Source organism: Oryza glaberrima, chromosome 3 (assembly GCF_000147395.1).
Source record: "Oryza glaberrima chromosome 3, OglaRS2, whole genome shotgun sequence".
Lineage (NCBI taxonomy): Eukaryota > Viridiplantae > Streptophyta > Magnoliopsida > Poales > Poaceae > Oryza > Oryza glaberrima.
The window spans coordinates 24361041-24383381 of record NC_068328.1 but is presented as its reverse complement, the minus strand read 5'-3'; the positions used below and the strand labels follow the sequence as shown (position 1 = coordinate 24383381).

The window sequence follows — 22341 nt, the reverse complement described above, 5'->3', positions numbered from 1 at the left end:
CCCCCTCAAATCCGCCATTCCCCACCCTCCTCACCGCCTCCCGAGCATATAAACCCATCCCCGTGATCCCCTCATCCGTTTTCCTTACTCACCCGAACTCGTCATGCCCAAACCTCCTCTCTGCGCAGCTCTCTCTTCCCGCCGCTCACCACTGTACTCCGGTCGCGTGCCACCGCCGCCCTAGCCGCCGTCGCACTTCGCCGTTTGCTTCATAGGCTCTGCCACGTCGAGGGCTAGCTTGGCCGCAACCTCCCGAAGCTAGAAACCCATCTACGCGCCCTCTCCGCCGGCCACCAGAGCTCCGCCGCCATTCCACCACCTTCGGGCGTCGTTCATTGCTGTTCGACGCTGCTCTCGGCTGCCTCGTTGCCTCCCCCATCTTCGCAGGGTCGGGTGTCACACCCTAAAATTCAACTAAATATAAATTGTTGTGTAAAATGAATTTCTAGAAATTATTTAATAATTAAAGAAAGTGTTTAAATAAAAATCTATGAAAATTTGAACATCAAATTGAGCATAGAATTTTTAAATACTTTCGTTGTCCAAGTATTTTTCAGGATTTTTTAAAAAAATTATTTGAGCATCGGATGTACTTTTAACAAATGAAACATCATTTCAGCATTTTTTTTAAAAAAAATTAAAAACGAAATTAAAATCCCTTCCTAAGTATTGGGCCAGATCCGGCCCATTCCCCTTTTCCTCTCACCGCTGGCCTGCTCCATTCCCCCTCGGCCCAGCAGCTGCGTTGGCCACCTTGTTGCGAAAGTCCACCAAGCATCTCTTTTGTCCCTCCTCTCTGTCGCATGGGGCCTACCCGGCTGTGCAGTCTTCCTCCTCCAGCCCTCAAGGTTTACCTTATCGTTTTTGCCGAGGTTGTCACCACCTCACGGTAGCACGATAACCGTGATAACCACGCGGTAAACACCAAAAATCGCACAAAAATCACATCCAAAAATTCAAATTCAAAACTCGGTGGTTTCACGGTTTCACCGCAGTTACCGCGCGGTTATCGCAGGCTGTGTAGCTAAAATCATGTAAATGTAAAACAAATAGGGAAAAAAAATAAAAAATACGGATGAATATGTGTAGAAAACTACTAATTTGAGAATAATTGGAAGAATATGTAGAATACTTAAGGCCCAATATTGTCTTCCTTTTTCCAATTTATAAACGTTTTTCGGTTTTGCCCTCAAATTTAAATCTAGCTTACTCTATTTCAAAAAATTTCTTCATCATTGGCAAGTACAAATCAAGAACTACATCTATGATTTTTTTTCAACTTTTTTCCGGAATTTTGAATTTGGTCAAAATTCATTCAAACCATATCACCGGTTTCCCCTACCGTACCCACGGTAAGCGCGGTAACCACGGTAATCACGCGGTTACCGCGCAATAAGTGAAACACTGGCTGAACTATCTCCCGTGCACGCCATAGCTACAGTTAATCTTAACTTAATTAATCAACTATTTTAATGTTTTAGTCCATAAATATTTACAACTGTCTTTATGCAATTAGTCATAAATCTCTCTTTGTCTCTCTTGCATGTCCGCGTCATTGGTGTAGCTTACCGAGTATGGTGGTTGTACTCGGAAGTTTAGTGCATCTGTGCTAAATACGAAGTTAAAAAACCAAGACTTGTTGAATTTTGCTTGTAGAATGTGTCGCCGAGTGATACTCATAGACCGGATGATTAGGGTATTGGGGTACGTTGGAACGAGGATCTACGTGATACGACATAAAGCAAACAGAAGACAAGAACTATACTGGTTCAGGCCCCTTATCAGGTAAAAGTCCTAATTCAGTTTATATGGGATTAATATGAAAAACCACAAAATACAATGGAAGCATACGAATTCGATGATACCAACGAGATCGTAGTCGATGTATTCGACAAGATCTCCCAGCGACTTGGCTCTGTGAACTCCGACTTCGTAGACTATGGTGGGTGTGTTGCCGATGGGATTTGATGCCTTGCACCCCTCCCCAGTGGGCCCCTTTTATACCGTGGATCATCTTGTTCTCCAAGTAAAACTCGGAGACATTAGATCACGTACAATATAATATAAACTATATCCCCTCCGAGTAGGACTTTGTAAATCACCCAACTCGTAGAGATATTTTCCATAATTCGTAACAGATTCCTACAACGCATATAGAAACAACCCATGTATGTGAAGGTATACCATACTCGTATATTCCATAAGTCGTAGGATATGAAGTATGCCTTATCCGTAACCATGACAAAGTGGAACTGAAGCCCCGATAGAATTATCCCCTTTTCCGCTACTGTTTTCTCTTTTTAGTGTGAGTACTAAGTGCCTCTTCTATCATTATTTACGCTTTATTTATGTTTGGATCTATATATTGATTTGTCGTTTGTGTACCCTAACTTAATTTTTGACAGAAATTTATATACAAAATAGTTTGAAAATTTGGCTAAATTTCTATTTGTGACATTTACACAACATTTTAGGTTTTCATGAAATTTTAGCCTCCAACGGTTCTTTTTCTTTTCCAAAAAGAAATCGGCATTCCCTTCTCCGTTAATTTTGCTCTCCACGAGTTAGGAATCGCTCTCACTCCCAATTTCTTCTGCAATCACAATTTAGCATGCACCAAATCGAGATGTCCCGTTGGTATCCCCAACTCTCCCACCGTCGGCTAGAAACCCTATGCGGTTTCGCCCCAAGCTCGCCACTTCGGTTTTTCCCACCTTCGACTAGAGGTCAGCAGTCGACGGCCCTATCTGGCACGCCCCACGCAAGATGGTCAAACATCCGTTGCCTTGATTCATCCCTCTACCTGTCCTCCAACACCGTAGCATTGTTATATATTTCATTCACTATTTATAATAATTATATAGTGAAGGCATGCATACATAATACTCCATGGAGTATATATATTTATTTCTATCGAAATTAAGTACACTTAAAGCAGGTACAATAGCAGGCTATAAGCCAGCTATAAACATATTTTAAATAGATAAAGAAAGAGAGAGAAAAGCAGCGGGCTACAGATCTGTAGCCAGCTGCAGCACGGGCTCCAAGACATAATGTGTGTATGATAGGTGAGACCAGATATTAATAGTATAGTAAGCAACTATTGTATGAATTGGCTATTATATTGGCTATAAATGATTTAGAGCTAGTAGTGGGGTATACTATTAAATTTGCTCTTAGCGTGTTACAATTAGAGCGAGTGACGTGTGGTACCACTGAACCTGCATGCATTGAAACATGAAAGTGTATAATTAGTTAACAATTAAATTACATTTACGATGCAAACTCATGTGGCGGGTAAAAAATAGGTGCAATAGCTTGCAAAAACTTTCAATTGAACGCAATAATTTGCTTAGTTTGTACTCCCTCCATTCAAAAGTCTGGAACTATCTTTAAAAACTGCCACAAGGTTTTTAAAGAAAAAACTTTTAAATCTAACTATACTATAATTGTAATATAATTCCACTATAACTATACTATTACTATAATATAACTTGTATATAAGTATTAAAATAATACATGTAACTTTATATCTAACTTATATAGAGATTACAATATATTTACAGTATAGTTACAATGTAACTATGGTGCAGTAAGTACAACAACTATATTATAATTATATTTGAAAGTTTTTATCCAAACAACTTGCGATTGTTTTTTAGCAATTCCAAAAGTATAATTCCTAGTATTTTATTTTTTGATTTTTCCAAAAGTCTAAGTTCTATGTATAATCACTATGTGCTATCAAATTATTGATTGGAACCCGATAAATCATCCTAGGACTTATTATTAGTTGTATGTTCATTAGTTTTGTCATATGGTGGGATGAGTTAATTACTTATTGGTCCTGGTGAGATAAAAGGAATAGGGCTTGGATGAAGGGAGTACATAATAGGTTCAAAATGCACCATGCAAGTAAATTAACGACGTTTTACTATAGTAATTACAGTCCTATGTTGGTTTTGCAGGCACAACCCGCCAAAAAAAAAAGCATGAAAACCGCCAGTAAATATGATTTTGTCGGCTAACCTTATAAGCTACTCCCTCTAGGCTAATAATACTCGTCGTTTTAGACAATGGTGGAGGTCAAACTTTAAAATCTTTGGTTATGAATCATTTCTAAAATATTTATCATGTATAGATTAGTATTAAAAAATACTTCAATAAAATCATATATCTGTTAACATTTATATATATATTATAATAAAAAATAATAGTTAAAGTTTTTTTTAAAGATCGTGCCTTTTTTAAAACGAAAGTATAATCAACTCGGTGGGACGTATACCTGCAGTCGTGGATAGTGGAGTTGTTGTATGGGATGGGGCCCCGATCCTTGAAGCGGCACAGGCGAGGCAGATTGGCGACCCTGTAGAGGTAAGGGCGAAGCGACTCGCTGATGACGAAGCCCCTCAGGCAGCGGCACACGAAGCCGAGGTCGACGGCGGCGTCCGTCGTCAGGGCATCGTACACGCTCTCGGCGCCGTCGCAGCACGCGTCGTTCAGGAAAATCAGGCTTCTCTTCAGGTACCCGGTGCAAGACCTCGCCACCGACTCCAGCTGCTCGCACGTCGTCCCCGCCGGCGCCGCTGCCGGCGCCGCTGCCGCCAGCATCACGGCGGCGATCACCACCATTGCCCTGACCTGCAGCTCACTGCAAAGAAGAGCCATATACTATATCGTATGTGTAATTTGTGAAGATCGAGAGATATATAAGTAGAAATAATCTCTTGAAGATCAATGATTAGTTTGCTGATCGATCGATATAATTTTGTACTATATCGTCGTCGGTCGATCGCCCGGGGTATAAATAGGGAGATCGATCGAGTAGCCACGCACGTGCCAAAACATGAATAATAACTCTAATAATTAATTGAATGCATGACCCGACCTGCCTCTTCAGTCGCTGTTGTTGAAATTGATTCTTCCATTTCTACAAGCTACTACCTTCGTCCCAAAAAGAGTGGAGTTTTGTACTGTTTATATTTAACGTTTAACCGTCCGTCTTCTTTAAAAAAAATTTAGATTAGTTTTTGTTGTTATTTGATGATAAAACATAAATAGTATTTTATGTGTGATTTTTTTTATTTTTTTATAATTTTTGTAAATAAGACGAACGGTTAAATGTGGACACTGGAAACTTACAACTTTACTTAAATTGGGACGGAGGTAGTACTATATTAATCCACTCTCTAATCCTTATTTTTTCAACAGCTCTCTAATCAAAGAAATGCCTGAAAAATTGATTATTTTTTCCCCTGCCATACTGCTCAAGAAAAATAAATACGATATATACTGTGGCCACCGTAGCGTTGTCAAAATCGGTATATATGACTATCGGACGGATGAGATATCGATAAGCAATCAATCAGAATACGTACAATCAACCAAAATTATATGGCAATTTGGCGTTATGTGCATATATAGATTCAATAGTTGTTTACATGGTCATGGATATATTTTAACACATTATATTGTCCGTCCATATCTATGCTATAATATAAATTGGAACAATACTGCGAGCTCGAGGTGCTCGTCGAAGGCGTCCGTGGTGTCACGCCCCGGCTTGGCCATGCACGTGCGCCGGGTGGACGCCGCCCGCCGCGGAGAGCCCGAGCACCACCATCGCCACGGGGGCGAACAGACATGACGCAGCAGCCGCGCGGCAGCATAGGAGCATCAGAGTGCGCGTGGTGTGGCGAGGCAAGGCAGAAGAAGATAGGGCAAAACTGTCATTTTGATCTAGTTTCTCTCTTATCAATTTGGTGGATATTATATTTTAATGCGTTCAGTGTCCTGTAGAAAATTACCACACTTTTAGAATGTCCTCGGGTAAATTCACGTTTTTGCGATGGCCCACAGCTAATTACATATTTTTTAGGTGTCTGTAGCAAATTTTGCATTTACTTTTAGAATTTCTCATGCAAACTATTATATATATTGTGTAAAAATAATCATATCATTACTAGAAGTAAATAAGAAGAAGAATATGATTCTTTTTTTGTTGTAGATTAATTAATTATCCAGCCTAGCTAGTTGACTTTCAAAAATGAGGTTGATACATTAGTTAATGTATCACAGGAGGTTTCCTGCATCTTCAGTACAAGGCATTATTTAAAGCTGTTCAATTTAGACAAAAGAATTATTTTTATTCCTCTCATTTATTAGTCTGAAATTTGGCCCATACGAACGATGCATTTTTGGAAACAAATCGTGAAGTCATTTTCACGTAATGGAGTTTGGAGACTAAGTGCACCCTTGGAGTTGAAAATGCATACAGGAATATAGTTAGGAAAGTACCAATAATGTCTCAAGGCGTACCATCATATTTCAATCATTCCACAAGAATAATATGGCTACATTTTCTAAAGAAAAATAACCATTGAGACAATTAAAATTCAATGCTATGGTGGAAAGCCAAAGTAATATATAGGAGAATTCAAAATATCACACAAGTATTAAAAGAATTTAAGAAATGTTGTGAAAATATTTGCATCTGAATGGTTGCATTTATCAACAAAACAGTAGTGTTAAAAGAAAAGAAAAAGACGATTAAGGATATAGCAAACTCTATGCTCCAATGAAAAGGTATGACTACATCTACGTATATAACAATTTATATTTTCAAATAGAAGTCCTACTAAAACAATTTATATTTTAAATTAACTAAAATATATGGTCAATCCTTAAACTTGTGGGGTGATGTCACTTAGATCCGTAAACTTGAAAATTTCACGTTTAGGTCAACTTGGTTTAATGTACTATGCCCCGGTTCAATAGCCCTTTGACTACTGCGATTAACTGCCAACCTAGTGCGCCACGTAGGCAACACTTTTGCACTCGGTCCTCTCCACATTACAGCGTTTCACAAATATTGCCTATACCCCCCCCCCCCCCCGAGACACTGTAGCAACCCGAACCCACCACAACCCCCCCCCCCCCCCCCAAAAAAAAAATCCCCAAATCAGCCAGCCCCCCCCCCCCCCAAAAAAAAAAAAATCCCCAAATCAGCCAGAGTTTGGATGTTAGGTGGTGAGGAGCGGTAAAGTGCGGCGAGGCTATGGTGGGAGGCTACTAGGTGTGGTGGCAAGGTCGCGACGGGAGGCAACAAAATTGTGGCTTCAACACTCAGGTTTCCCATTGCTTCACCAAGCTCGTCATCGTCTTGTAGTCTCCGGACTCGCCGTGGTCACCCTACTCGCTGCTCTCCCTGGGAAGCCTCGTTGAATTGAGAGAAGAATGCGAGGGAGCAAGCCGGTTTGTGTATTTTGGAGGATTCTAGTTACTACAGTGTCTTGAAGATGTTATATGTTATATTTACGGAATGTTATGCAGAGGGGGTTGAGCGCAAAAGTGCTGCCTATGTGGTGTGCCACGTTGGTGGTCAGCGATCAAAGGGCGATTAGACCAGGACATGGTACATTAAACTAAACTTACGGATTTAAACATGTAATAATTTTTAAGTTCACGGATCCAAGCCGCCAATTTAAGTACTTTACTCTTTTAAATTCTACTAGCAAAATACCCGTGCTTCGCTATGGGTATAATGACGGGTTAAATGATATAAATACACAGTTGACATGTATATAATAATGTTCTAAGATAGATAAATTGTTCATTGGGCTAATGATAATTAGGACTGATAAGAAACACTATTGCATATTGATATACTCATATTGTCATAACACACGTTCTCTCTTAACTCTTGTATGGCAAGCGCCTGATATAATTTCTAAAATCGAACATGGGCTTGTGTGGAGACGACTCGTTTACATGGCTCATGCGTGGACGATAGATGGTGCGAACTCTAATATGTCATTTTTTTTGCAGATGACGAAAAGAAAAAAAATGATTATGTTTAATTTTCAAATTAAAAATTGGTTTATTATAAGATTTCAGAATCACTAAATATCTATTGAAGAAAGAGGTGCAAAACTTTTGATTTTTCAGCCATCGGATGCATGGTAAGCGTTTGATATAATTTGTAAAATCGAACACGGACTTACGTGGAGACGAATCGTTTTCACGGCTCATGCGTGGACGATAGATGGTGCGGACTCTAATATGTCGTGTTTTGCAGATGACAAAAAGAAAAAAAATATGTTTAATTTTTAAATTAAAAACTGGTTCATTATAAGATTCTAGAATCACTATATATATGTTGAAGAAAGAGGAGCAAATAGATGGTGCAGACTCTAATATGTCGTGTTTTGCAGATGACGAAAGAAAAAAATAATTACGTTCAATTTCTAAATTAAAAATTGGTTTATTATAAGATTTCAGAATCACTAATGTGCTAGTGGCGGAGAGAAAAAAATTGCGCAACGATCTAGCGAGAGGCAAAGTAATAATAGGATTTGAGATGTGAAGGCAAAGTAGGCGGAGAAAAAAATTGCGCAGCAATCTAGCCTAGGAGAGGCAAAGTAATAATAGGATTTGAGATGTGGGAGGCAAGACTTATTCCGAGTAGGATTTGAAATGTGGGAGGCAAAGTAATAATAGGATTTGAGATGTGGGGGGGCAAAGTAGACTTATTCCGAGCAATCTAACCTGAGAGAGGCAAAAAAGTAATAATAGGGATTTTAGTTGTGGGAGGCAAAGTAGACTTATTCCGAGTAGGATTCAGATGTGGGAGGCAGGTAGACTTATTCTGAGACAAAGTAATAATATAATTTGAGATGTGGGACGCAAAGTAGACTTATTCCGAGCAATCAGCCTGAGAGAGGCAAAGTAATAATATGTGTAAAAAAGGAGAGGTAAAAAGGGAGAGGTGGTGAAGTAATAATATGTGTAATAAGTGTAAAAAGGGAGAGGTAAAAAGGGAGAGGTGGTGAAGTAATAATATGAGGTAAAAAGGGAGAGGTGGTGAAGTAATAATATGTGTAATAAGTGTAAAAAGGGAGAGGTGGTGAAGTAATAATATGTGTAATAAAAAGGGAGAGATGTTGGGAATCAAACCGTGGTGGACAAGTTGAAGATTTCCTCCACTAACCAAGTAGGCAAGCTGCTAGTTGTGATTGGTGGCTACATGAGCGGTACATATTGTATATAAATCGAGGTTTTGAAGTAGATTAGAAAAGGTCCAATCTGACTATTAAGCGAAGTAAAACGGATTTTGGCAACGTGATCTGGATGACGGACGAAAATAAATCCGGAAACCTTACTTATTTTTTTATTAGGTATATAGAGATATAGATATAGATATAGATATGCTGCTTGGTTCGTTGCTTAGGATAGAGGTGTTAGTTTTTATCTCTGACTTTTTTTTAATGAGATTGCTGCTTTGGTACAGAGATGTCGTTTTTATCTCTGCCCTTCTTTTTAAAATGAGACTGCTGCTTGATGGAGGCCCACCACAACCTAATATGTATGGCCCATCACCTATCTAGCCCAAATACAAGGCCCACAAAGAGGGAATAAGTTCACTTTGACTCCATTAAAAGTGACCCGAATCTAATCCGTGACCCTCAACCGCAAAACCAGATAAGATGACTCCCCGAACTATTAAAACCGGTGCAATTTGACTCCCTTGACGGTTTTGAAGAGCGATTTCGCTGACATGGCGTCTATGTGGCAGTGTTGACCTAGTCTACCATTGACGTGGCGCTTAGGTGGCATTAGAATTAAAAATATACATGTGGGACCCAATTGTCATTCACACAAAAGGAAAATTTTGTGGGGCCCATTGACATGTGGGTCTATCCCTTCTTCCTCCTCCCTCTCTCTCTCCCCCTTATCTCTCTTTCCCCCTATTCGGCAGTTCGGCGAGCAGGGGCCAGCACGGCGGTAGAGTGGCAGCGGCGTCGAGGGACACGAGCCAGAGCTCGAGGGGGCCGTCAGCGCGCCACCCTACGCTTGTGGGAGCTCCATCAGGACGACGACAGCAAGTAGCAGACGCCAGCAGGCCATGCTCTAGGGGCTCTAGGAGGCAGCGACAGGATGGAGCTCGGTGAGGGGGCTCTAGGGCGGTGGCGCCAGCAGACGGCAGTGACGGAGCGCGAGTCGGCGACCGGTGGTGGTGACGACGGCAGCAGGACAAAGCTTGGCGCTGGGCGGAAGCGTCGCTGCAACCGGCGGGACCAGCGGCGGCGCCTGACGCCCAATGGAAGCGTCGCAGCGATCGACGAGACCAGTCTCCGCTCCGGGGTTATCGCACGCTACCAGAGCCGCCACTCGACCCGCCTCCATACTCCTCCACCTCCCCCATGTCACACCTAGAAATTTAGCCCAAATTTCCAGACTATTTTGTGTATTAATTCCCTGTCCAGGACCAGCCAGGGTACACAAAACGACAAGTAATATATAGTTCCAAACGTAAATAAAGCGTAAAATACTTACAAAAGAGGCACTTAGTCCTCACACCGAAACAAAAGCAGCAGCAGCGGAAAAGGTGATCCTAGCGGGGCTTCAGCTCCACTCCACAGGCAAAACTCAACTGGGGTCTGAGCCTTGGTCTTCCAACTTCGTCTTCAGCTCAGAAGCACTACACTTCTGAAAAGGGGGAATAATAGCAAGGCTGAGTACAACCACCGTACTCAGCAAGCCACACCAACGATGCAGACGTGCAAGGGGATACAAGGACAGTTTGTGGCTATTTGCATAAATGCGGTTGTAAATCATTTTATTGAGCAAAACAGTAAAACAGTTGAGTAATTAAGGTAATATTAAATCTCCACTGATCAACGCTACACCACGTTGAACAGGCCCAACCAACCCACCTGAACTACAGTGCATTGGGTCGATTTATTAGGGGTGAGACTAATCACGGTGAATCTGGTCGATCGCCCATAACCGCGGGCACGACTATTCGAATAGTTTTACTCTGGCCAGAGGTGCACAACTGTACCCACAAGACAAACCCACCGACATGTCACCGCGTCATCATGTGCCCATGATGCACACGTCACCATGTCGAGTGATTGTGACGAGACCCTTCGCATAACCCTCCCCTAACCATCCACACCACGCTAAGGTTTCACCCCTACCCCTCAAAAGGCAGTGGGCGGTCCCCTCTTGCGCCGCGGTGAATCCGGCAGCTGGACAACCGGACACCCCGGCCGACCCAACTCCATCACGCCCACCCTCGCCACCGGTGCCTAGGAAAGGGTCGAGCTATACTTCAGATCAAGCAGTTACCCACTCCCGCTTGTGGTAAGCACTGTTAGTCTTCCAGGGTTTCCCGTGAACCGGTCCTTAATTGCCATGGGTGCGACTCACAAAACCATGCACCCACAGCCCACCATTCAGTCGCATTTTAATTGGATAAATACGACCATGAAACATGGCCAGATGTCTCGAGCACGCAGCTCAACAAGATACTAGAATGTCTAATACTGCAATTATCCCATCGACTGAGCTAGTGGTAATTAAGCATGGCTAAGCATATAGTTCTAGCTAGGTCACATAAGTAACATGAGCTAGTCGATTTATCACCCAAGGTTGACAAAAGACAGATATCAAGTAAACATGGCACAAGCGAGCAGATAGGTAAACCCTGATCCCATGTAATTAGCAAAACATGCATATTTATTTGCAAACGGGAAAACATTTGTAAAGTAGGATCAAAATGCTCAAGGAGAATGTGTGACTTGCCTTGCTTCTTCACTTTGATCTTCTGAACTCTTATCCTCGCGACCGCGATCTTCCGAAACGATGGAACTACATGCTGGCACGCAAAACGAGGAAAAAAACTCTAATAAAAAACCAAGGGAACAATACATAAAAACTAAACAGACATGTAGAGCTCAATTTTAGATGAATTTTGCAAGTTGAATGGCTCAATTCGGAGTTCGAATGAATTAGATATGAATTTTAGAAGTTTTGAGCCATTTTAATGGATTTCTATAATTAAACTCGATTTATTGCGCAATTATCAATTATTTTTACAAAGGAAATGATTATGCGGACGTCAGCGAGAGAGGGGGCTCGGTCCACCATGGACCAGGACCACAAGGGCGGTCCACCGCCCATCCACGGGATGGACGGCCCAGATCGGCCCAAGCCGATCGGGCGGCTGAGGAGAGCGGTGGCCGGGCACGGGCACAGCCGGGGCTGGCCCGACCGACCACAGAGGGCGGCGGCGCGCAGCGCGGGAAGCGGCGAAAGGAAACGGAGGCAGTGAGGGAGAGGGAGGTGGCGGAGCTCACCGAGGGGCACGGCGACGGCGAGAGCAGCCGGCGGAGGGAGGCGGCGGCGCTTCACAGGTCGACAATGAGGAGGGGCTCCCGGTGGCGGAAGGCGGTGACCGGGCGGCGGACGGGGAAGAGCGGGACGCGGCGAAGCCGGCGATGCGGGCGATGCGTCGCGGCGGCAGCCGGGGTGAAGGCGAACGGCGACCGGAGGCGGAAAAAGGCGGCCGGAGGGACCTGGGAAAGGAGGCGGGGAGTTAGGGGAGGGAGAGGCGTCGCGGCATGGCGAGGGACGCCGACCGAACATGAGGAATTGGCGGCGGGACTCACCCGGGAGGCGCGGGAAGACGTGCCCGGCGACGATTGGGAGCGGCGGAGCGGTTGCCGGGGAGCGGCATGGAGCGGCGAACGCGGTGGTGGCGGTGGGGCGGCGTGAGGCGGTCAGAAACGGCGCCGAGCGGCGGCCGGAGGCGACAAACATGGCGGTGGCCTCGGGTGTACGGGGAAAGAGGAGTTTCGGCGATGGTTTGAGGAAATGGAGTGGTTGCCGAGCTTGCCCTCGAGATGGCGAAGCCAGTGGAGGATGTCGCGTGGGGTGCCGACGGCTAGGGCGGCGGCGAGGTGCGGCTGGAGTAGGCAGCGGTGACGGAGAGAGGTGGTGCGCGTGGCGGCAGTGTTTCGGTAGTGGATTGGGGAAGAGGGGCGGTGGACGGGGTTCGCACGGCGGCTGCGGTGCCGGGGAGGACGACGACGCAGTGCGGGGTGGACGGGAGCGGCGGCGCGGCGCGGCTGGAGCACGCCGGCGGCTGGCGGAGCTGGGGGGCGCGTGGGGAGAGCGGGAATAGGTGCCGCGGGCTCGGGGAGAAGGGGGAGACGGGAGAGGAATCCCTGGGGATGCTCTTTATAGGGGAGGGGAGGCGGGATCGAGCCCGAGAGAGGTAGAAACCGGCCGGCGACGTGGGAGGAGAGAGAGATGCGGGCGGCGGCGACGTGGCCGGATTTTGCGGGGAGAGTGGGGGGAAACGGCGCGGACGTGGGCGACGACCGCGTCCACGCACGCGTGGGAGAGGGAGTCGCGCGGGAGAGGCGGCGACGTGGGAGGATTTGGCGGCCATGGCGGCGGTTGGGGATGGAGCTGGAGGTAGGAGATGACAGGTGGGGCCCACCGGTCGGAGAGAGGGGGAGGGGAAAACGGGCTAGGGAGGAAATGTAGACTTGAGGGAGAGAGAGAGCCGAGCGGGCCGAGGAAGGGAAGCCCGGCCTAGGAAGGAGGAGGGGAGGAATTTGGGCCGAGCCCGAAAGGAAGGAAGGGGAAGATTATTTTCTTTTCTTTTTATTCTAATTGGTTAAATGAACTTTGTGCTATTTAAATTACTTCTTGAGCTCCGAAAATTCACGGAAAAAAATCCGGAGAGTGTTTTAGGGCACAAAGAATATTACAAAATATTCTCGGCCAATGACTTTTAAAGGAAATTTTAAATTCCCTCAATAATTCACTTGATTAAATTGCTTTAACTTTTATTTAATTTCTAGAAAATGCATTATTTAATGATTTTTAATCCCGAACGAAAATCAGGGCGTTACACCCCCTCCCCACCCGTGCCACCGAGGTCGCCGCACACCGCCGGGGCCGCCGCTCGACTCGCCGAGTTCCTCTCCTGCTCATAGAGCGCCTCCGTCGTCGACGTCCCGCGCCCGTCGCTGCTGCCACGGGGTTTCATGAAGCCCCCCACCCTCGGCCTCGGCGGCGCTCACCGTTGACGCCCCTCCAAGCCAACCGGCTCCGGATCGACGCCACCAGCGCCCCTCCCGGACGACGACGATGCCCCTCCCCGCCGACCATCTCCAGATCGATACCGCCGGCGCGAGAACGCCCCTGCCTGCCGACTGCGTCACGAGGTGAAGAGAAAGGGGATCAAGATGTGGAGAGAGAAGGAAGGAGTGGGAGGAGGAAGAAGAGAAAGAGAGAGATGACATGTGGGCCCCACATGTCAGTAGGGCCCACAACCTTTTGTGTTTGTGAATGACAAATGGGTCCCGCCGATATTTTTTAAATTCTAATGCCACGTAAGCGCCACGGTGGGATGAATACCAGGTCAACACCGCTACGTCAGCGCCACGTCAGCAAAACCACCCTCGAAAACCGCTGGGGGAGTCAAATTGCACTGGTTTTGATAGTTAAGGGAGTCGTCCTATCCGGTTTTGTGGTTGAGGATCATAGATTAGATTTGCGTCACTTTTAAGGGAGTCAATGTGGACTTATTCCCACAAAGAGTCTCCTAAGATGGAGGCCCAGCTGATGGTCGTGCACCTCGACCTCGACGGCGGCGCTTCGTCTTCCTCATCAGGTGGGAGCTCCAGCTCCTCCTCGAAGACACGGAGCCAGTTTAATCCGAATCGAATCCCCACGCACGCATGGCAGCAACCACAGCAGCAATGAGATCGAAGCAGAGGCTCCAAAAGCCTTCGCTCAAGTTGCATTTTTATTTGGCATTGAGGAACAAAAATGCCTCCAAATAGGTACCAGTAGTAAGTTTGAGTTATTCCCTTCCATTGTTTGGTTGTACTATTCTTGAGATGTTCGATAATACTCCTACATGTTTTCAACTTATACTCTTTTGTTTTTTACGCGCATGAACTGCTAAACAGTATATTCTTTGCAAAAGAATTTATATAGGAAATTTACTTTCAAAAGTCATATTAATCCTTTTTATGTTTCATAGCTAATTACTTAATTAATCATGTGCCAATGAACCGTACCACCATTTTGTGTGTACGGCAGAGTTTTCCAACCTTCCCTCCCAAATACACCCATTGAAAAAGCGAGCAGAAATCAAAAATGTTTTTTTTTATGAAATCATGCCATGTACTTGAAACACATTGAAAAAGAATACGGAAACTCATGTGTCCTCGAAGTTATAGCAAAAGCGAGCAGAAATCCAAACTGTTTTTTTTATGAGTTGCAAGCTAAGGAAACATCTTGTCCAGTTGGTAATAGGTTGGTAAAGGACCAATTGATAGTTGGGATCTTCTAGCCAAGTGCGACCCAGTGTAGAACTGGGATCTCAAACACCATTTCCCTTTTCTTTTTCTTGTCGTCAATCAATTGGTCATTCTCGGATCAAAATCCGTATAAAAACGTGAATATTGGGAAATGACTTTATATCAAATAAATTGAAGAGATGAGGCTTCAAACCCAGGCCGGCCTACCCACCTCCTTGTGGAACTAGTTGGAAGACCCTAGCCATTTCTTGGATCAAAATCCATATCACTACTACAAAATGAAACATATCACACTACTTGATGAAACATGTTTCATTTTGTAGTAATTTGTCCCATTAATATGTCCCTCCGCCTGATTTCATCAGAGTTAAGATGCTCCCCGTGAAAAGTCCCTTCTCGAATAAATTTGAAGTTGTGCATCCTGTGAAATTTGCTGCTGCACGTTCAGAAAATTGTTTTGTTACTACAAAACAATTTTTTTTCTGACAGTTACCAAAGGAACTTCCTTTAATTTCATAGTTTTAACCATTTTGAGGCACAACTGTTGCCGTGCAAGATGATCTGCACATTTTTGTCAACACTCTGTCACTGAATTTCTAACGCCTTTCCTGTTCATATGCAATGCAGGTGTGGCCCAAAGCTGCTCCAAAGCCCAAACTGTTGCTGTATCTGTATGCATATGACTGACTACAATTGAACTGGAATCAGCTGTCCTCTAGTTGCACCAACTTATGCTGCTGGAACCATGCGATCCAGCATGCGACCAACAGCAAAATACCCTACCATCTACCGTACACTACCGTCAGCTGAGGAGGAGTGCCCACTTACCAGTGACATTTGCTGGCACCTCCATTATCTCAAACATGCTTGTTTTAGCTAGCTATCTGTCTCAGCATCCTTTTCTGAATGTCAAATGGTTAGTTAAGATGCCGTCGCATTCGCTTGGCTGCGTTGCCTGTCACTGGTGATCCTTTTGCATAGAGATGTTCATTGGAGTGGAGCCATTTCAAAAAGGTTGTGTGATCAATTTGACTTGGAGGCGGTAGCTAGTTTCAGACAGGCTAAGGCTTTGTTTAGTTCACACCAAACTTCCCTCAAACTTCCAACTTTCAATCACATTACATCACATCCAAAACTTTACTACTCACATAAACTCTCAACTTTTTTTCCAAACTGCCAACTTTCCCAAACTTCTCCCCAATTTCAAGAACTAAACACAGCCTAAGGATACAAGAGGAAAATATGCAGTGCAAAGCTAAAAACTATCACAAAATATACAAATAGATGTCTGATATTTATTCACGTCACCATTATTTTATTTTTTTTCCTTATAGATTTAACCATGAGTAAGAAAATTACTCATTACGCGGAGAAATCTCAGAATCCATTTATATATCCTAGAGCCATTTTTAGATCGATTTGCACTACATATTTTTCCTGATATAATAGGGATCATATCATATCATCCCCAACCATCTTTCAGTTGGGGGTAGCATGCAGCAGCAGCACCACAGGCCACACCACCACTTTTTGTGTGGTCTCAGACAGCTTGCAAATGCATTGCATTGCAAATCTGATTGGCATGTGATGGATGCTCACCTTTCTGGTACCAGATGATGATCACAGGAAAAAAGTGGCGCAGATATTTGCCGGTATGATATACGCTTCATCGATCTGTTCCTGTTGATGTTTCCATTTCGTGGAGGCCTTGCCTTGGAACAGAATTTGTACGTTTCCGGATGCTCGTGCCCGTATATGTCGTATAAACTCAATTGCAGCATGAGCGCAATATAATTTGGGGCTCCAACGATTTACCACTACAGTGGCAAAGAACTGTGATAAATGTTCAATTTTGATTCTTTCGGATTTGTTATCCTATTAAAACATATTTGTACGTTTTCTTCTCTCAATGAATAAATCAGAGTTAAAAAAACATTAACGTACTTGGGTACCATATTTTTAGATAATGGAAGCTTTTATTAAAGCTTGTTAATTACATCAAGCTGATACAATTTTTCTAAGAACACTTCTCGTCTTTACATAACTAACTAAGATGCACACAACGAGTTGAGTAACATATAGTTGTAAGCAAGAATAAAGAATTAAGAATTTGCTAAAATGGGAATATCATATGATAGTAAAATGGACTGATGAAAATAACAAAAAGAGTATAATCGAAAATTTTAGGAAAATATACTCGAAACATATGGGCAACAATAATTTCAAGTCTCAAATCTTGAAAATGTTAAATATAAATTAAAATTTGTTCATGTGTACAAATTATGTTTAAATCCTACAGTGGAAATATAAGACATCTAATTGATTTTTAGTCTGAACGCTAGTGTTTTAATATCTAGTTCTTCATTAACATGGAGAATAAGGGCTATTTTGGATTGATGCAAAAATGTACCCTGCTAATAGATATGGTGGTTTTAATTTAATTAAAGTCAAACCATTGGTATTGTCAATGTTCAATGTGGTACTTTGGAGATTCTGCTTAAGGTTTAGCTCATATTGGCATCAAAAGAAACACAACCAAATACAACCCTTGTCACACTTTGGCACTACTAACATTTTGATATAGTATTGAACAAAAATGCCCTAAAACAAAGACAAAACAACAACACCGCTCAGCATATTCCGATGTCAAATTTCCATAACCACACCTCACACATTGGAAGCGGCGGAGCTAGCTCCTAAACGAATTAGGTGGCAATTTTGGCTTGATGTTGGCGTATGCTATGATCACCTGCCGCTTTGGGCGCATTCTTGTAAGATTGTAGCTGATGGACTATGAAGTTGTACGGTTGGTGGTTATGACCTTTTTTCACCTACGGTTAGAAATTTTGGCTTGATGTTGGAGTATTAGACAAGTTTGATCAAGGTAGCATATCTATTTTGTTCCTAGACATACTTAACAAGAATCTTTTTTCACCCATACCATTGAAATTAAAGCAAATTTGTTGCAAGTTTGTATCGTAGTAGTTAAAGTGTGGCACCCACCTCCAGTCCTTCGCCACCACGGCCTCCTTTTAAACGGAATCTGCCATCTTTTTTTTTTTTTGAGGGAAAGAACTCTGCCATCTTACCCTAACCACAAAACCTCGCTGGAATTTGTTGGAGATCGTCGGAGCTCATGAGAGTCTGCTAGTCTCGAAGTTAGAGTCTGGTGGTGCATGAATCACAGAGCAAATTGCAAGATCAGAAATTCACATGATTTTGCTCCCTTTTTTAAATCTCATATAGCTTTTATCTTGTTTTGGTCTTCAATCAGTACAAATTTGCATGAATTTCTACTCAATATTAATCACTCGCCTTAACTAATCCGATTAAGATCGAACTTCACCCCCCTAATTAACAAATCTTGTCTTCAAATTAATTAAGGATCGGAGCAGAGCCGGCTGATCGAGTTTTATTTAATTTGCCGTAGAACTGAAGGAGGACAGACAGCTCGCCTCTCCAATCTCCATGTCCACGCACACAACGACGCACGGCACTGATCGATCGAGCTGATGATCCGTCGAGACGGCTGAGAAAGTGGGGAGGCAGGATGCCTGGCTTGCCGGCGCGGGCGCGGGCGCGGCGAGGCGGCCGGGCGCCATGTGCGCGTGCATGGGAGAGCGAGCGCGCGATCGATCGCCCGTGGACTAAACGGCAAGCAACGAATCACGCGCGCGCCCAGGCCGCGGCCGCGCTGACTCTCTCTCTCTCTCTCTCTCTCTCGCGTCTTGTTCGTCGCGCGCCTCGAGCGTTCCAAGTCCAAGACGGAGCGGGACACGGATCGAGCGAGCTGACCACCATGGCGTGCGTACGTGCGCGCTCCGGAGTTCGGGACGGAAGGCATCTGCACGCACAAGCAAAGCTTTTGCTGACGAGCTAGCTTTAAGAGTAGGTACAATAGCAACATATTTTATTGATATAAAGGAAGAGAAAGAAGAGTAGCGGGCTACAGATATGTAGCTAGCTACAGCACGGATCTCAAGACACAATGTATGTATGACATGTGAGACCATATATAAATAGTATAGTAAGTAACTATTATATGAATTGACTATTAGATTGGCTATAGATGAATTGGAGCCAGTAGTAGACTATACTATTAAACTTGCTCTAAGCTACGTATACTCTCCCTCCTTACCAAAGTAGCCCAGCCTCTCAAAATAACTCAACTTAAAATATAGAAAATGATTAATCTTAGTATAACAATTATCATTATTTTTGGATATATATGTATATATCGCATCATAGAAATAACTTAACTTAAGATATGTCGACACCTTTGCTTGTTCGTCGTTGCGATTTGCGATGGCTATGGGGAGGAGGGAATATTTGCTTGTGATAGACTTCACCGGAGAGAAATCATTAATGACACGTAATACTAATCTATGGCGATGATCAACGCATCATCTTGAGTTGAGGGAAGCAAAATGACACTAGTATTTAACATCGATCTTAGGTAGCATTGCATGTCGTGAGAATCTTTTCCTCCATTGGAGTGAAATTGAATCGAATGTTTTCCTCTTCTTTTTTTTTCTTTTTTATTAATCTACTCGCTGGGAGGTCCACGCATGTACGTGCCGTTTCATTACAAGGAAGAAGAGGTTTGACAGAGAGTTCTTACAAGAGCTTATTTAGGTTTGAGTTCGGCATCGAGAGTTCCCAACTCTCATTGCTCATTTTCTGCGCACACGCTTTTCAAACGGCTAAATGGTGTACTTTTTTATGAAAAAACTCTATAGAAAAGTTGCTTTAGAAAAATCATATTGATCTATTTTTTAAGTTTTTTTTAATACTTAATTAATCACGCGCTAATGAACTGCTCCGTTTCCGTGCCGGAGGAGAACATTCCCAACCATCAAATTCGAACACAGCTTTAGAATACAAGAATGTCATGAGATAACACGATCATCGTTTCGATTATACTGATTTTAATCCATAACGATTTATAAAAAATAATTTGTGAATAAAACTCTTATAAGTGTGTTCTCAGTAATTTAAAAGCATAGTTGCTAAAAAACCCTTAATTGACTTTAAAATATTTAAACAAATTTAAATTTTAGCTTCGACTTATAAGGTGAAGGGTAAATGATGGGAATGTTAATTTATTTTGTCTAAAATTCCTTTATTTTTTTTCTCTATTTGGGAAAGAGCCCAAAGGTTATAAAGTCAACTAGGCTGGTTCTCCCTCCATGCTTATATACTCCCTCCGTCCCATAATATAAGGGATTTTGAGTTTTTGTTTGCACTGTTTAATCACTCGTCTTACTAAAAAATTTTTGGAATTATTATTTATTTATTTTACTTACTTTATTATCCAAAGTACTTTAAGCACAACTTTTCGTTTTTTATATTTGCATAAATTATTTTAATAAGACGAGTAATAAAAAGTATAAAAAAAACTTAAAATCTCTTATATTATAGGACGGAGGGAGTATACCGCAGGGAAAAATGTCAACTGCTCCATATGTATTGTTTTTTTAAGGTTGTGTTTAAATATAAAGTTTGGATCTAAACTTCAGTCCTTTTCTATCACATCAACATGTCATACAGACACAACTTTTTAATTACATCATCTTTAATTTTAACCAAAATCTAAACTTTATGCTGAACAAGTGGAGTACTCCAGTTCTGCGATGATGGTATGAATTAGTAGTGGTAGTAACAGGGAACCTGTGCCGTATGATGTGATTAGCACGTGCTCGCATGCATGTCGTCAGAATCACCACCTGCGAGGCTGTGACTGTAGCAGGTTCCTTCTTCAAATCTCCCGCCACTCACATGGGCATTAGCTGCCCCCATCAATCAGACAATTAACTTTGGTAATGATGGTTCATGTTGAAAGAAAGCAACGTACTACTTGGCATAGGGAGAAAATATCTCATTTTTGTTTGAAAAGGCTGTTAATACTCATGTAAAAAGACATTTTTGCCTCTGTCGGCTTGGCTGGTCTTTTCTTATGGACGTATTGCTGCCGACATTTTCTTCCCTCATTTTTGGTTCATGACCATTACAAATTGAACTTTACCATCGAAACTTTATGTAGATAAAAATGTGCAAGTATGTGAACGGTCAATAAATCCAATTTTATTTTAGTAGCTTAAATTTGAGCAAATAAAAACAACTAGTCGTTCATAAAAATAATATATAGGTCTTATCGTTTATCCTATGGGTTATAAGTCGTCGTCAAAATTTAAATTTTAAAACTTATTTATGAAGTTGATTTTGATGTTTTTAATGTAGTTTTTGTTTCAGCATTGTCTATCAAAAAAGTATATATGTAAAAGTTCTATTAAAAAATATTTTTTTAATCACTAATAAGCCGTTATGGCTTCTAATAAACCATAGGCAACCAATGAGGTCAAATTATCTTTAAATATACCAAACCATTCATATCAATACTTGATGTCAACCGAAATTGAATGGTGCAAATAAGGCTATAATTGTTTTAAATACATACCAAGGGCAAAGTACCATGAATTCCATAATATTTTCTTATTAATTTTAATAAATGAACAAATACCACGTATCCTATAGACACGTAAAGCCAGACAAAATACGCTTACGCAAAAAGTTTCGTAATAGAGCATAAGAAACGAATTTCGCTATGCTACAATTTTTGGCACCGACAAAACGGAAGATTCCGAGACAACCATGCTATTAGATATCCTATATTTTTGGCCTATGTTAGAACTTGGATAAAAACTGGCTATAGTGTGTCTACTCTTGTGCCATGCCATGAGTAAAACTATTTTCTATAACTCTCATATGTTGAAATAAAACGGTTGAGATTATCATTAGTAAGAGTTATTTTAACTACGAGTGGCAGATTTTAAATATCATGATCATTAATAATACTCCATTTTCTTTAAATCCGACGCCGTTTTAAATTGGAGGAGGGTAAATCGGGGACGTCCTTAAGCCATATTTACCTCTTTGACCCTCTTTTTAACATGAAATAAAAACTGCGCACCTATAATTATTTTTTTAACTTTGATGAAGAGGACAAAGCAGTTGCAAATGGATGCACTAAACTACTCCAGCATAAACAAAAGCTGCCGGGCTGTACTGCATGACCCTCTTTCTCTCTCTCATCAGCGAATCTCTGTGCACTCAGCCCCAGATTTCCAGAACTTTTAATGCCCCTCCATTACTCCACCCTGCCCCAACTACCCCATGCTGCCCGCTACCTTGTCTACTCTGCGGTTCACAATCC

The 22341-nt window shown here is 42.6% G+C and overlaps 1 protein-coding gene across 1 annotated transcript; it reads right to left on the bottom strand.

Moving 5' to 3' along the window:
* Positions 1-3190: 3190 nt before the first annotated feature.
* LOC127767648 (uncharacterized) lies at positions 3191-4668 on the bottom strand. Its single transcript, XM_052293052.1, has 2 exons — positions 4286-4668; positions 3191-3221 (listed from the first exon to the last, which is right to left on the bottom strand). The coding sequence occupies exons 1-2, from the start codon at positions 4666-4668 to the stop codon at positions 3191-3193; spliced, it is 414 nt and encodes a 137-aa protein (XP_052149012.1).
* Between the last annotated feature and the right edge of the window lie 17673 nt (positions 4669-22341).